The sequence below is a fragment of the Rhododendron vialii genome, chromosome 3a (genome assembly GCF_030253575.1).
Source record: "Rhododendron vialii isolate Sample 1 chromosome 3a, ASM3025357v1".
NCBI classification, from domain to species: Eukaryota; Viridiplantae; Streptophyta; class Magnoliopsida; order Ericales; family Ericaceae; genus Rhododendron; species Rhododendron vialii.
In genome coordinates, this window is record NC_080559.1 from 33,440,148 (window position 1) to 33,454,445 (window position 14,298).

Below are 14,298 nucleotides of genomic sequence, written 5' to 3' on the forward strand. Positions count from 1 at the left end.
TCGCAATTATTAAGTAATTAATGAATTGAAAGCAGTAACTAAAATTCGCGCATTTGAAGGTTGAGGAATGGACCGATAGGTATATGTCATTTTCCCGCGAGCCTATTCAAGGTATGTTTGTCTAGAATTTAAGCAAGCGTTGGAGGACCGTCATAGTGTCATGATAAAATCTTGAGAAGGATATTTAAACAAAACAATCATGATATGTGCGCCGGTTCAAAATAACATATCACGTACTCAGATATACTTTCGAAGGAAAGTTTTAGAATTTATATATGGTTCTTTAGCACTCATATTTATCTATGAAACACCAACACATCTAAATAATTGTATTTCACGTACCGGGAATTTGTAGAACACGTCAAGTGACATGTCCGACATGTCCGTTCGTTATTGTCAAATTTAAGTAGGACACATCTACGATACATTGGGAAAGCTGTATCACTTCCTCCTACGAAAAGAGAGAGGATATTTTCAGGGATTAAAAGTTGTAGTAGTAATTAAACTTGTCACTTGTGTGTCGTGAATCTTTCTAATGGATCATCTCTATTATACTCCTATATGAAAGTAATGGCAGTTTTAATTTTAGAGAAAATCTTCTTTACGGAGGTGTTGTAAACAAGTGTTTACAGCACTCAATCGTGACCGTCCAAAAGTGTTTTGGACGGTCAAGATGTTAATGAAATTTTTTCGGAAAAGAGTTAATCGTGACCAGTCATAATTGAAAACAAATCTCGGCTATTGATTGTGCGAATAGACGGCTGACATTGCGTCACTCTGTAAACAGGTTGTTCACAGAGCCTCCGAGAAAAAAAACTCTCTTAATTTTATATGATACTTGTGGATGAAGTATCATATTAAACACTTTATAAAAAATAGGCACACGTGTATTTTATACTGTGCCCAGCCCCATTAATTTATAATAATTGCAGCAAATAAATACATTCGTGTTCGTATATGTGTCCGTGTTCATACGCCTAATATGTTTATCTATCCTTGTATGTATATATATAGCCTATAGCCTTTGTGCATTAGGATGCTTCATACAAACCCAAGTCCATTATTCCCCACACAAGAACAAGATATGGCCTCAAACAGAATCATCACCGTCAGCACATCGCCGAAAGAGAGCGGCGGCACCGGAGATGCAGCCAATTTGGCCAAGGGTCAATGCGTTTGTTCACCCACGACGCACCAAGGTTCGTTCAGGTGCAGATTTCACAGGGCTTCTGACTCAACCACTACTACTACTACTCCATGCTTCAAGCGATCCAAATCCACCCCTAGTTCTAACCACCCAGTCACTGCTCTCTCTCCCAAATCCGTTGAGTCTACATAAGCAACACCTCTCTCTCTCTCTCTCTCTCTCTCTCTCTCCATATATATATATATATATATATATATTATATGTACAAATGAATATGTCTCTTCAACTTTGTGAGTGAAGAAGTGTTGGGTCTCTGTATTGCTCTGTTTTTTTAAGGGAAAATGGGGGGCTTGCTATTGATGATTTATGATAAGCAAAAAAAATAAGATTTGTGCTCTCTAATTAGAATATGTTTGGATGCTGAATTATATATATATATATATATATATATATATATATATATATATATATATATATATATATATTATATGTACAAATGAATATGTCTCTTCAACTTTGTGAGTGAAGAAGTGTTGGGTCTCTGTATTGCTCTGTTTTTTTAAGGGAAAATGGGGGGCTTGCTATTGATGATTTATGATAAGCAAAAAAAATAAGATTTGTGCTCTCTAATTAGAATATGTTTGGATGCTGAATTTATGGATGGATTTGGATGCTGTTTTGATCGAGGTACCCATGTAGACAAGTTCAAATCAATTGTGTTCAATTGATGGATTCAACTTACTAGTAAAGTTATATGTTTGCGTACATCAATCATTCCTCAGATTTTGAGTGAGAACTTCGTGCACTGGATACGCCCTTTTGATGGATTATATATCTGTTGTAATTAATTAGGATGTTTAATGGATAATACTATTTTGTACACTCCTACACTATATACGAAGGTGGAAGGTGAGTTTGTGTTGAAGACAGTTCAACAAAAGCAAAGGCAAAAGAGGAAATTAAGCTTTCACAGACCTCTGTAATTTTGGGCTGTCAATATTATACCAAAGCACTACAATCACCATTTTTGTAAATTTAAAGATAGATAATGGTGTTCTTGTGTTCAATTAATTGTTGTACCGAACCTCGCTCTCTTAAGAGGTCAGTAAGATACACCTCCAATTGAAGGAAATTTCGCCGATCAAAAAAAAAATCGATGGAAATTTCTACAGCTCATATTAGTCCATAAACCACACGAAAATCTACTGGTGATAAATTCATGAGAGAAACAAATAAGGCACATGACACAAATCACGAGAGTCAAAATGAGATTTATCAAAAATGTTTGGGGACACAACTTTGAACACAACCATATTCAAAGTCGTTGAATGTACGTCGGACCACATGCATAAAATGGTTTGGACACAGTTGCGTCCGAAATTTTGTTTTAAAATGTGTTCATAACATTATTACTCTTTTTCTAATCGCCGTATCTCTGTTAATTTATATCCCTTACAAGATATGTGGGGTGGGATTAGATGAAGTCATAGCCATTTATTCCAAATCAGTGACTCATGTATATCTCCTTTGTTTGACCTCTTCCTTTTCTTATGGACCCTAGAAATGGTTGTGATGAGTTTTGAAAGGCCAAGAATTGTTTGGATGGAATCATATTTTGCCCATAAAATTAGGTGAGACAGAGAGTTATGGGACTCCTCCATACATGAAAATAGATTCCATGTTCTGATTGTGATATTTGCAGAGAGAATAAATTGACCACTCGAAAATATTTTTATCACACCCTTATCTTATCTGCAATCATCAAAGAAATGGGTTTTTTCTTGTCACAGTCAGAGGAGAGTTAAGAGACACCAGAATTCACATTTGCCAGCGTGCCAACTGATTATTACCCACAACCTCACAGCACTTCTTGTTGTTATCCCAGTTATAGAATTCGTGTGTAAGCAGGATCGAGAACGTAAAACCGTATTCGAAATATATCTTGAACTAATAGAAATTGCTAGAACGAAAATTAAGGATTGGAAGTGAAGACGCAGGACGCTTTTGAAGAATTATATGACTAAGGTTGCTGTAGAACCACCGGGCCAACTGCCCTGATACAACAGATTAATTGAACCAACCCAGATCTGTTATTGGACCTCTCTCTCTCTGACAGACATCAGGTAGAAGTACTGCATGGCGCATGCACGAACGAATACAACCACCGCCCATGTGTGCTAGAATCCAAAACACAAAAAGTACTTTACCCACAAAATGACTCGGAACAACCTCAGCATAGTTTTGTCACTTTCCAAACCCAATCAACTCCCTTCAAATCAAAGCCTAATCTCACACCCACTTGATGGAGAGGTTATACAATAGTATTGGAACACCGTCACATGACGCCCTAATATCACGCATTAGAGTCCATATATTTTCCACTTGATGCCAAGTTAATAGAAAAAGTTATGAACGCAAATACCAACACGATAAATTACTAACACTTGTCATTTCGGCGTCATGTCAAAACTTTTATGAGCACAAGTGAACTCCCATGAAAACAAATTACCCCTATAATATAAGAAGTCAAATTATTCTCCAGCCAGAAGAACCTTGCTGAACCAAAGAAATGGAGACCCTGTTGAAAGAATAGGGTTAAAAGTTGAAGGAAAAGAGAGATGGTGCTTTCATAGCTTATAAGCATCACAGGAACTGATTGTTCTAGAGAAGCATGGGGGGCCACCACATAATCAAAATCACCACCATGCTAACTTATTAGGCCCCCATGGCTAGGCAAGTGATGTGTGAGTGACTCAGATTTCTCAGAAAAACCTCAGCAGCTTAAAGAACAAACCGCGGATCAAAAAAAAAAGAAGCTTAAAGAACAAACCAATAGGAAGAAACACCTCATTACAGCTTTCAAGAAAAGCATACCTTCCCTGGGAATCTGATCTAAAAAGCTCTTTATGCCGAACTTTACTTAGCCACCTCTCCTTACCTATATAATGTGAAAACATACATATTCTTTTCTCTTCAAGCCACTCCTCTAATTCCATCACAACCCAGGAATAAAAGGGAGAATAGGGAGGAAGAGAAGAAAAAGATGTGCTACCCGGGTTTTCCTCCGATAAGCCTCCGGGAACTGGCATGGGGCCGCAGATGGAATGTTCTGGAGAGGCCACAGGTGGTTCAGAGAGAGATAGCAACCGGGCAACAACCAAGAGTGGCCGTTGAAGCGGCGGCACAGGGTGGGGGTAGGGTGAAGCTGTGTGTGTGTTCACCCACAAGGCATCCAGGGTCGTTCCGGTGCAGGCACCATCATGGTGAATACGTCTGGCGTGGCGGCGGTAACTAATACAAGCTGCAACCTGTAGTAATTTAGTAAACATATCATTTGAAGCTTTGTTAAAGAGAAGTGTAACATGTTTTTTCAATGTCTGCACTTCCTTCTTTGATGGTTTTACTGGCCTGCATGGAATATTTAGTTTGATAATTCCTCTCCCTCTCTCTTTCCCCAGGAAACCTTCTCTTGATCCAACTTAGGATACAAATATTGAGACCTCTAAATTCCTCATTTTGGGAGAAATTCAAGTGTAGATGCAACTACATGCCAAGTAGACTAGGGGCCAAAGACTTGCTCTAAAGAACAGAATTTTGCCTCTCAGTTATTGGAAAATAAAGCATAACGCCGAGAAAGGGCAGAAGCTACTAATTACCCAACAATTTTCAAAATGAACAGTAACTTTATTGAAATATCGTGTTCAACAATATCTAGATCATACAGATACATCGGTGCATTCCTTTTTGAAATATCTTGATAAATCACGCCATCGTACTTGTGGCCGATACACATCATCGACCAATGAGCAAGTAGGCCCCAGATAGTGCACAGTCAAGTTCGCCCACTATAACCCATGCTTTTGCTTTGTCTGGATATCTGCAGTGCTTTTCAGGCTCCTCCCATATCTACAACAGCTACTGCAAAAATTAAACACCGGTCTTTAGATTAATAGAGACAACTGTTGTGGGCCTGTGGCCACCCTCTTTCCCCAGTGAAATGAAGCACTTCTATTATGTCCTTGAGTTAGCTAAAGAATGTAAATAATAATTGCTTAGACCAACATCCGATTCCTATTGTATGTCATTAGGTTTAAAGCCCATTGCACCAGAGGTCACTCCGTGGCAAGTTCAAGCATGCCTAGCATTTAAGTTGGATGAAGTTTTTTTTTTTTTTGATAGGCAAGTTAGATGAAGTTAGTGAACTAGGAAAATGGTTAACAAGGCCTTAGTAAATGTGAAACCCAAATTACGACATACCAAGCTAAGCAAATGAATTCGATTAATTCCGGCTATGAAATGGGGAGGAAGGGATCATGTCTACCAACTACACAAACTTAAAACGCATAAACAAAGGGGTGCAAAGAGATAAAATCCCAAGAACGAAAAAAAAAAAAAAACTGAAGAAAAAGATACTCACCTCTGGGTAGCAATCTTGATGGGTAACTGTCTGGTTTTTTGTACTTACATATACTTCACAAGATACTCTTGCCTGGTGAAAATTTCAAGAAAACCGAATAAATGCATTGAGGTAGAAGGTCTAACTTCTGGTGCAGGCAGAAAAGAAATCTCGAACATATGAACAAGTACTTGGAATCGCCAAAAAACAGATGGAAGACAGACAAGGACCCTCAATGTAGCATACCATTTTAAGGCTAACAACGGGACTAATAAAAGCACGTTCATGCGCATATGTAGTACTGGTAAAAGAAAATGAAAAGTCACTATAGCTTAATCAGAGAGCCCAGCACACACCAACTTGTTTTGCTTATCAGGATTGTCCTTAAAAAATCCATAACTTCGAAACTATGTTTTATGCGATACATATCAGAAACTATGCACTTATGAACAGCTATTTGATGGTGGCTGCATTGCTACAGAGACTATGCATCCTAATAAGATCTCAGGGTTCATCTGCATGCCCATTTGCAATTACCTTACCCTTGATCAGAACACACATTTTTTGTTCATAAATGTTTGCAAGGGGTATTATGGTAAAGTGCAACATAAAACAACACTGCTACGAATCAACAGATGACCAATCAATACAAACATAGTGAACTAATCCAGCTGCTAAACCCCCCCTTCCCAAATAGCTTTCATCAATGGGTTGCACTTAAAATTCAGTATTGTTTCATCATCCCTAACTCAAAGAGAAACACCACAAGAACCCAACAAATCCGTACAACCATAACTCCGCAGAAAGCAACTCCCTCTCCTTTTCAAAACCCTAATTTCCTCATCCCCACATGTCCAGGGGTGGCTCCACTACCGGGGGTGCTGCAGTGCACCTCCCGCACTACATGTGTAGTGCGGCCAATCCAGCCGTCCATCTTGGCAATAGACGGCTCGGATTTTCATTCAAACAATGGACGGGTAGGATTTGTAGAAGCTCGGATTATATCCAACCGTTCATTGTCAAGATCGATGGCCCGTGTGCGCCCTACAGGGTGCCTTACACGGCCTTACACCATAGGATTTTCCAATCCGTCTTTAAGTGCTTCGCTGAGTTCAAAAAAATGCACTAAAATTCTGTATATTTTCTATGAAAATTGATTTTTTATAATATTGTCTGCATTTTATCATTCATACAATTCACTTGAATTCGTTACTAGGTAGATCAATAGCTCAATAAAAACAACTAAACCAGGCCCGCTAAGTTTTCAACCAAAATAAATTTTACTCCCTCCGTCCCATTTTGATAGCCCCAACTAAAAACACTATTCAATTTTTGGATAAAAAATTAACGTACTTTACTTTTTGATCTCAAAATTGTACATTTCTTTTCGTAGGGACGAAGTGAGTACACACTGTTTTGTGTACAAAAAATTTCTCACACTTGCCAACGCTGAGACAAAATTCTGACTAAATTGAAATCAAAACAACGAACGAATTTCGCATACCTTGATTGGAACATCAACGAAGAAGATCCCAACCGTTCCCTTGACCACCGAATCCGTATCAAAAGGAATCAAGCCCCTGGCCAAATCCTCAACCAAATAAACCACATCATGAACCACTTCCAATCCGTCAAGCACAAGCGTAGCATTAACATACGAGGATCCCCTAGCCCTAATCTCCCCGCCATCCGACGTCACGAACCCCAGCTCTCGCCCGCGGTACCCGACGGACACGACGAGGGACGAGTATCGGAAAGAGAAGAAGTCGCGGTTGAAGACTCGTAGGGTCAGAGAGAGAGAGACGGAGAGAGAGAGCCGAGGGGAGGTGAGGACTTGGATTTTGTTGAGGCGGAGGCGGGAGAGGGTGAGGGTCGGGTCGGAGGGGTAGAGGAGGAGGGCGGCGGCGGAGAGGAGGAGGAGGGCGGCGGCGGAGAGGGCGAGGCAGCGGCGGAGGGAGCGGTTGTTGCGGGTCTGAAAGGGGTAGAGGGGTAAGACGACGTAGTTTTGGTGGGTGGGGGGGTTTGGGGGCAGGGGCGCGTAGAAGTCTTCGTGCTTTGTCGTCATGTTCGGTTTTGGTTGGAGAGATGTGTACAGAGACCTAAAAAAGTCTCGAGTCATAAGGTTGGGGGAAAATGTCTTGAGGCATAGGTTAGGTAGAATTACAAAATTAAGCCCAAAACTTTCACTCAAATGTCTCGTAAACATTTACTCCTTCTGTCTCAAAATATTTGTTCGGTCCGTAAAACGAAAACGTTAAAATAATACAATTTTTTTGGAAAAAATCTAAAAGTTTTTAAACAATTTACTAGATATAAATGAGTTCTTTTAATTTATGATGAAAAAAGTTTAAATTTTTTCTTAAAAGAAGTGTGAGTATGTTATCGTCATTGCTTTAGTTTTTTTTTTTTTTGTCAATATTAGTGGGGTATTAAAGTTAACACATGAAAATTCAAAGGTTATCCATAGTCCTGACCCCAAAGCCCGTCCTCGTGAGGCGAGCACAGAGAGGAAAATGAGACAACCAACTAGACTAGCAGTGGTTTCTCTGTCCTTGCTTCAGTTTGGTAAGGAAATAAAGAGGAAATGAACAGGTACTTATCTTATCGAAAACAACAATTTTTGCAGTATTGAAAGAGGAACACTATTGAAATTACTGTACAAGTAATTTATTGCAACTATATTATCAAAAGACAGCAATTTGATCATGCCAACTTACCAGTCAAAACTAATGCAATTTGGAAAGGAGGAGTATTATATTTCTATGGTTGAAGAAAAAGACCGGTTCTTGTTGGAATTTTTGCTTCCCAGAAATGCAGGATCCCAAATAGTCACTTTCAAGTAGAAACGGTGCAATCCAAATAGGTTCATATTTTGACCCGTAATCCCTTTTAGTATGGGTGAATTATGGCATCCGCGTTATCACATTCATACTGTACTAATTGATTATTGTCCACGTTGATAACCAAAAGAACAAAAAAGAGCTTTCTCCACACCGAGAGAGGTCAGAATGATGTGCACCACTGCCACCACCACATTAGATTGGTCAACAATCATGTTTGATATACCTAATTTTTCAGTTAAATAATGTTGATTTGGATCTTAATGAGAAGTTATGGATTTGGATTTTAAAAAGTGATCAATGGTGAAGATGTGGATTTGAATTTTATAAGGATTAATGCTCAAGTAGTCTATACTTTTCTTCTCTTTGTTTAGATTCGGCAATCGTGCATATGACACGTCTTAGTTTATTTGTCCAATTTTAAAAACGAAATTTTTTAAGAGAACATAAAACACAAATAACATCGTGTCGTGTGGGACTCATTTCGGAGTCTTACGTAAATGATTGGATATGTTCAATTTATTTAAAATATATCTATTTTAACAACCTTACAAAAAACAGCTCAGTCATATATGAGTAATATTTTGATCAGCTCAATTATTATTTGCTCAATTTTTGGACAGAAGATAGTAGAAGATATAGATTACAATCCGCAAGAAAAGATGACATTAAGTTTTAATTAAGGATTATTCTAACATCTGCCAAAAGGGTATAAGATAATAGGTAAAATGTGTATTGATATTTGAGAAATGTGTATTGATATTTGTGAAAGTCTAAAAATATCCGTGAGAGATGCATTGATATCCAAACTTTGAAATTATGTGTATATTATTCTCCGTCTAGTAGGCGGAAGTTAGCAAAATTGGAGCAGTACTGCTATAGATGCCGATAGGTACCGTATAGACCGCGTACCGATGGCCACCAGGGCTCACTACAGGCCCTGCATGAAAAATCCGAGCCATTCAATAATTTTAAAACAAAAAACCGAGTGGGTGTCGTAAAAAATCAAATCAATCCAATATGTGTAGGTGCTTGATTGAAGCTTCCCATTTTTCATCAAATCTTCCCACTTTTCCCTATTTTTACAAAATGGAAGGATCGGATTGAGCACTTACACATCTCGGATTTAGCTGATTTTTTATAATGCCCCCTCAACTTTTTAAAAAAATTTATTGAACGGCTTGGATTTTCCGTGGAAGGCCCGTAGTGGGGCCCTATACGGCAGTCGATACACCATCTGTATGGAAACTGTCGGTCTTCATATCTTTTTCGAGCAAAACCGCGCGCGCGGCCGTCTCCGGCCACCAGACGGCCGATCCGAGCCGTCCAAAATTTTTTTAAAAAAAAACCGACACATATATACACGAAAAATATGGTGTCTAGATCAAGCACCCTACACACATCGGATGCCGTTGATTCCCGGGCCGGGCCCCTCGGTTTTTTTTTAAAATTTTTTTGGACGGCTCGGATCAGTCGTCCGGTGGCCAGAGACGGCCGCGCGCTGCGGTCGGTACCGTTTCCCTACACTATTCATCGGTGCAAATAGGATTTCTGTTAATTAAAAACCTCGTCATTGACCACTTGATTTGGTGATTCATTGGCTTCTAGAACAAAATGCCTCACACAGATGAGACACTTCAAAGTTAAACTCCCTAACTTTTCAACACGCACGCGCTGACGCGACATCCCAATGTCTCATGTTTCCCACGACCCTCTCTCTCTCTCTCACAATCTTCTTCTTTCTCGTCCGCGTCAAATTTCGTGTCCCGACCCAATTCAGCCGCCCTTCAAAATTGAACCCAAATCGAAACAGAAACCAAACTCCTCTCTTTAACAACGCGTACCTTCCACCCCACTTCTCCCCACCTTTTTCTCAGAAAATTCTTGCGTGTAGACTCATACTATATATGTGGCCTTTTTGATTCGCCCTGACCTCATTCTCACACACCCTTTCGTCGATTTCTTTAATCAACCCATTTCGATTTGGTCTACTCCTCTGTTCTCGATCCATCTCTTTTTCGTTTCATTTCGAGTTGGGTCGTTGAATTTGGGATTTTTTTAAAAAAAATATACAAGGAAGATGAATTCGGCCATGAGATTGTTTGCGCTTCCGATGGTTGGTTTCTTTTTCATGGCGATTCTCCAAGTTGCACGCGGACAGGGATTCGCTCCTTCTCCTGCACCAACTAATCTTCCAGCCAACGACGGTATGTCAATATTTATGCACAATTTCACCATTTGTGGTTGTTTTTTTTCCCCCTCTTGTTTCCTTCTGGGGTGGGGTTGTCTTAGGCTATTGTTTAATGTCCGGAATTTAAGAGGAAATCAAAAAAATGTTTCTTAGAGAAATTCCAATACCATTCCAATTAGTAGAATTACTCATACCAATTAGTAGAATAAATTAGCCCAGAGTAATCCCATTTAAGTGACGAATTTGACTTCTCTGCAGTCTCTTGTGTTTCTAATGGTTCAGATTTTAAAAATATTTTTTCCAAGAAGAGTCTTTTTGAAATATGGACAGTTGAATGCAAGCATTTGGACCGGAAAAAAGCCGGATCCTAAGTGACTGGGTAGCTCATGGAGTATTTAGGATGAATTTTAACCTGAGGAATTATGTAACTACCAAATTATATTTCCACTTACCCTTCAAAGTCCATTCCATTTGTGTGATAAAATTGAAAAATACTAATCGGAAATTTGTTTTTCTTATCAAATGCAGGCACCGCGATTGATCAAGGAATTGCTTATGTACTCCTACTTGTGGCACTCGCGATTACGTACCTCATCCATTGATGTTTTGATCTCTCGCGTTCTGTTTTCATTTTCGGCCATTTTTTTACTTCCATTTTATCTCGATTCTTTATTTTTGTTCTTGTATCTATTGCGAGATGGTCCACGGGTTTCTGTATGGATGCATTCCTTGTAAACGAAAACTCCAAAAAAAAAAAATTACCAGGCATGATGTAAGTGTTCGAAGTTTTGTACAATGGAACGCGACTCGTAATTCCTCCATTCTCTTCTACCGAATGTACAAGAAAGACGGGCTCACAAATTCGATTATGTAATGCAGATATCCCTGTGGGTTTGCCTAGATTGATTTTTTTAACACTATGGTTGAGGCGTGCCCCATTGAACATTGCTTTTTTCCAATGAATGTGTTCGGGCGAGTTTACCGCACCTTGGAAAATTCATTCCGTAGATATTGGTTGGGTCATGGGTGAGACGCTCCTTTATTGGTCGAGTTTTACGATGCATTCTGCAGCTTTCTTTCACAATGTTCTCTCTTCTATGACCTTCACAGACTAGCAAGAAAATTGAAATGTTTGGCTAATGGGGAAAAAAATTTGAAATTGCTAATGTGTACAAAAACCGACTTGAGTAAAATGTAAAGATCAAATAAAATATGGGAAGATCATAGAATGGAAAAATCTGGACCGTTGATTGATGAGATCGACAATTGTGTATCGTCCTACATGCGCACTACACAGGGGTGTACTACAGCACGTCCGGTTCCCAATAATCATAACTAAAATCGTCCAGCTTATGTTTTAGTACTGGGATATTATTACATATTCCTAGATATCATACTTTCATTGTTTAGAAAGTTTCTCATTCTTTCATGCATGTTTACAACGGGTAAGCAGAGACGGCACCAAGATTTTAGTTTAGCAAAGACAAAAATACTTAAAAAGAAATTTATATAGAACACACTGTATTAAATAAAAGATATTTGGATTGGGTATAAATTGTTTTCTCGAGCTATAATGTCTGCTTAATTGCTTTACAAAAGTAAGTAAATTTTCATTTACTTTGGTTTTGTAAGAATGATCCAGTACATACAATATAGTTTTCCCTCTTGGGTAGGACGCGGGGCTCTGCTGCCCGCCATGGCATAGCAGCCCCAACCCACACCTCACACCGCACAAGGGAAAAAAAAACAAACTCTTCCGCTTGCAATTCTATAGAACAGAAACGTGATTATGAGAGTCTTAGAGTTAAAATTTAATTATGTCTCTTTAGAATAATATGATCAGAATAATAAAATCTTCACGTCAATTCAAACAGATTGAAAATTGGAGCACTTAATTTTTTAATCATATTTTTAATATATAAATGGTCTAAATGTGCCAATTTTTAATTCGTTTGTACAAATACGAAAATCTTATTATTCTAATCATATTATTCTAAAGAGATATAATTAATTTTTGTCTATAGGACTCTCATTATCACGTTTCTGATCTACAGAATCCTAAACAAAGAGCAGATACTTAATTATGAGAGCCCTAGAGACAAAAATTAATTATGATACTTTAGAATAATATAATTAGAATAATAAGATATTCGTACTTGTTCAAACGAATTAAAAATTGGCGTACTTAATTTTTTAGACCGTTTATATATTAAAAAATATGATTAAAAAATTTAAGTGCTCCAATTTTCAATCCGTTTGAATTGACGCGCAGATCTTATTATTCTGATCATATTGTTCTAAAGAAACATAATTAAATTTTAACTTTAAGGCTTTCATAATCACGTTTCTGCTCCATAGAATTGCAAGCGAAAGAGCATGTTTTTTTTTTTGCCTTATCAAAACGGTGCCGTGTGAGGTATGGGTTGGGGCTGCTGTGCCATGGTGGGCAGCAGAGCCCCGCGTCCCTTTCATTGATGATTATAATAGTATTTCACCCATCATCCGATTTAAGCCCTCTTTAACTTAAACTTTCATTGATGATTATAATAGTATATCAAAGAAGAAGATTGTCGTTCCACAAATGGTCAAACACCCAATCAGGAGGCTTAGCTTTTTAAGTACGAATATCAAAACCTTGCAAACCCAAAGTTGTTAAAGTGTATGCAACTACATTTGCCGATCTACAAATAAAAAGAAAATCACAAATCCTAACCGATCAACTTCACGGCGAATATCTTCGATGACAACTTTCACTTCCGTAGGGCAAAACCACACATTGATGGTAAGTCAATGGAACCGATCTAATCGTACCACCATTGCCTTTGCCTTGCTTCATCAAAGGACAATTACCACCACCTTTTATTGAGACCTGAAACGACTTCTCAATGATAAAGGAAAAGCCAAGAGAAAGGAAAAATAAGAAAACACACAAAGAAACTCTCAGATCTGAGATCGAGAGAGAAACCCTCACGAGAAGAGAGTTATTGGAAAGAAAAAAAAGTCATCACCGAAGAAGAAGAAAAACTACCATCAAAGGTAAAGCCATCGCATTAGGGTGATGAAAACCCTAGGGGGAGGGAGGGGAGGGGAGGGGAAGAAGAGAGAAGACGGCTAGGTGGTTTTTTTTATTTAGAGAGAGACTCAATTTGGCCAGGCTACCAAATGTTTTTTCACGGTTTCTAAAGCTAATGCTTCTAGCTTTAGGAACCGTGAAAACCATTTGATCTAAATAATGGAGTTACTTGTACCTGGTTTTGCCAATTCACATCCTTTGAGTTTGAGCAGTTAGGTTCTACTGCCTAGTGCAGTTGGTAACCTCCCCTCTCCTCCATCCAGGAAGCAGAGGTTCAAGTCCCCTTGGGGACGGTTGGGACCCAGAGCTATGGATATCTATTGGACTCCATTAGTGCTAATCTAACTATCCCGCTAACTATAAAATATGCCAAAAAAAAAAAAAGTTTGAGCAGTTTATTCTGTGAATGCAGGTTTCTTCCAGAGAGCTTCGCATCGGTGAAGCTTCATAATGATTTCAGGGAGGCAAACAAGAGAATAAATCCTTTACATCGCCGGTGTAAACATTTGTTTCCTCCAAATCAATTACACTGCACTAGACCATTGTTTTGCAACATGGCACAGTGTAATTGATTTGGAGGAAACAAATTTTTACACTAGTGGTGTAAAGAATTTAATATCGGCAAACAAATGTGAATATCTGTTAGCCAAA

The 14,298-nt window shown here is 38.6% G+C and overlaps 1 protein-coding gene across 2 annotated transcripts; it reads right to left on the reverse strand.

Moving 5' to 3' along the window:
* Positions 1-4,810: 4,810 nt before the first annotated feature.
* Positions 4,811-7,678, reverse strand: LOC131320179 (uncharacterized). 2 transcript variants are annotated; one of them, XM_058350778.1, is made up of 3 exons: positions 7,048-7,678; positions 5,565-5,636; positions 4,811-5,065 (listed from the first exon to the last, which is right to left on the reverse strand). In XM_058350778.1, the coding sequence occupies exons 1-3, from the start codon at positions 7,660-7,662 to the stop codon at positions 5,063-5,065; spliced, it is 690 nt and encodes a 229-aa protein (XP_058206761.1). In that variant the 5' UTR covers positions 7,663-7,678; the 3' UTR covers positions 4,811-5,062. The 2 variants fall into 2 exon arrangements, with proteins under 2 accessions (XP_058206761.1, XP_058206760.1); XM_058350777.1 differs by having other exon boundaries at positions 4,811-5,032; positions 5,561-5,636; positions 7,048-7,639.
* Between the last annotated feature and the right edge of the window lie 6,620 nt (positions 7,679-14,298).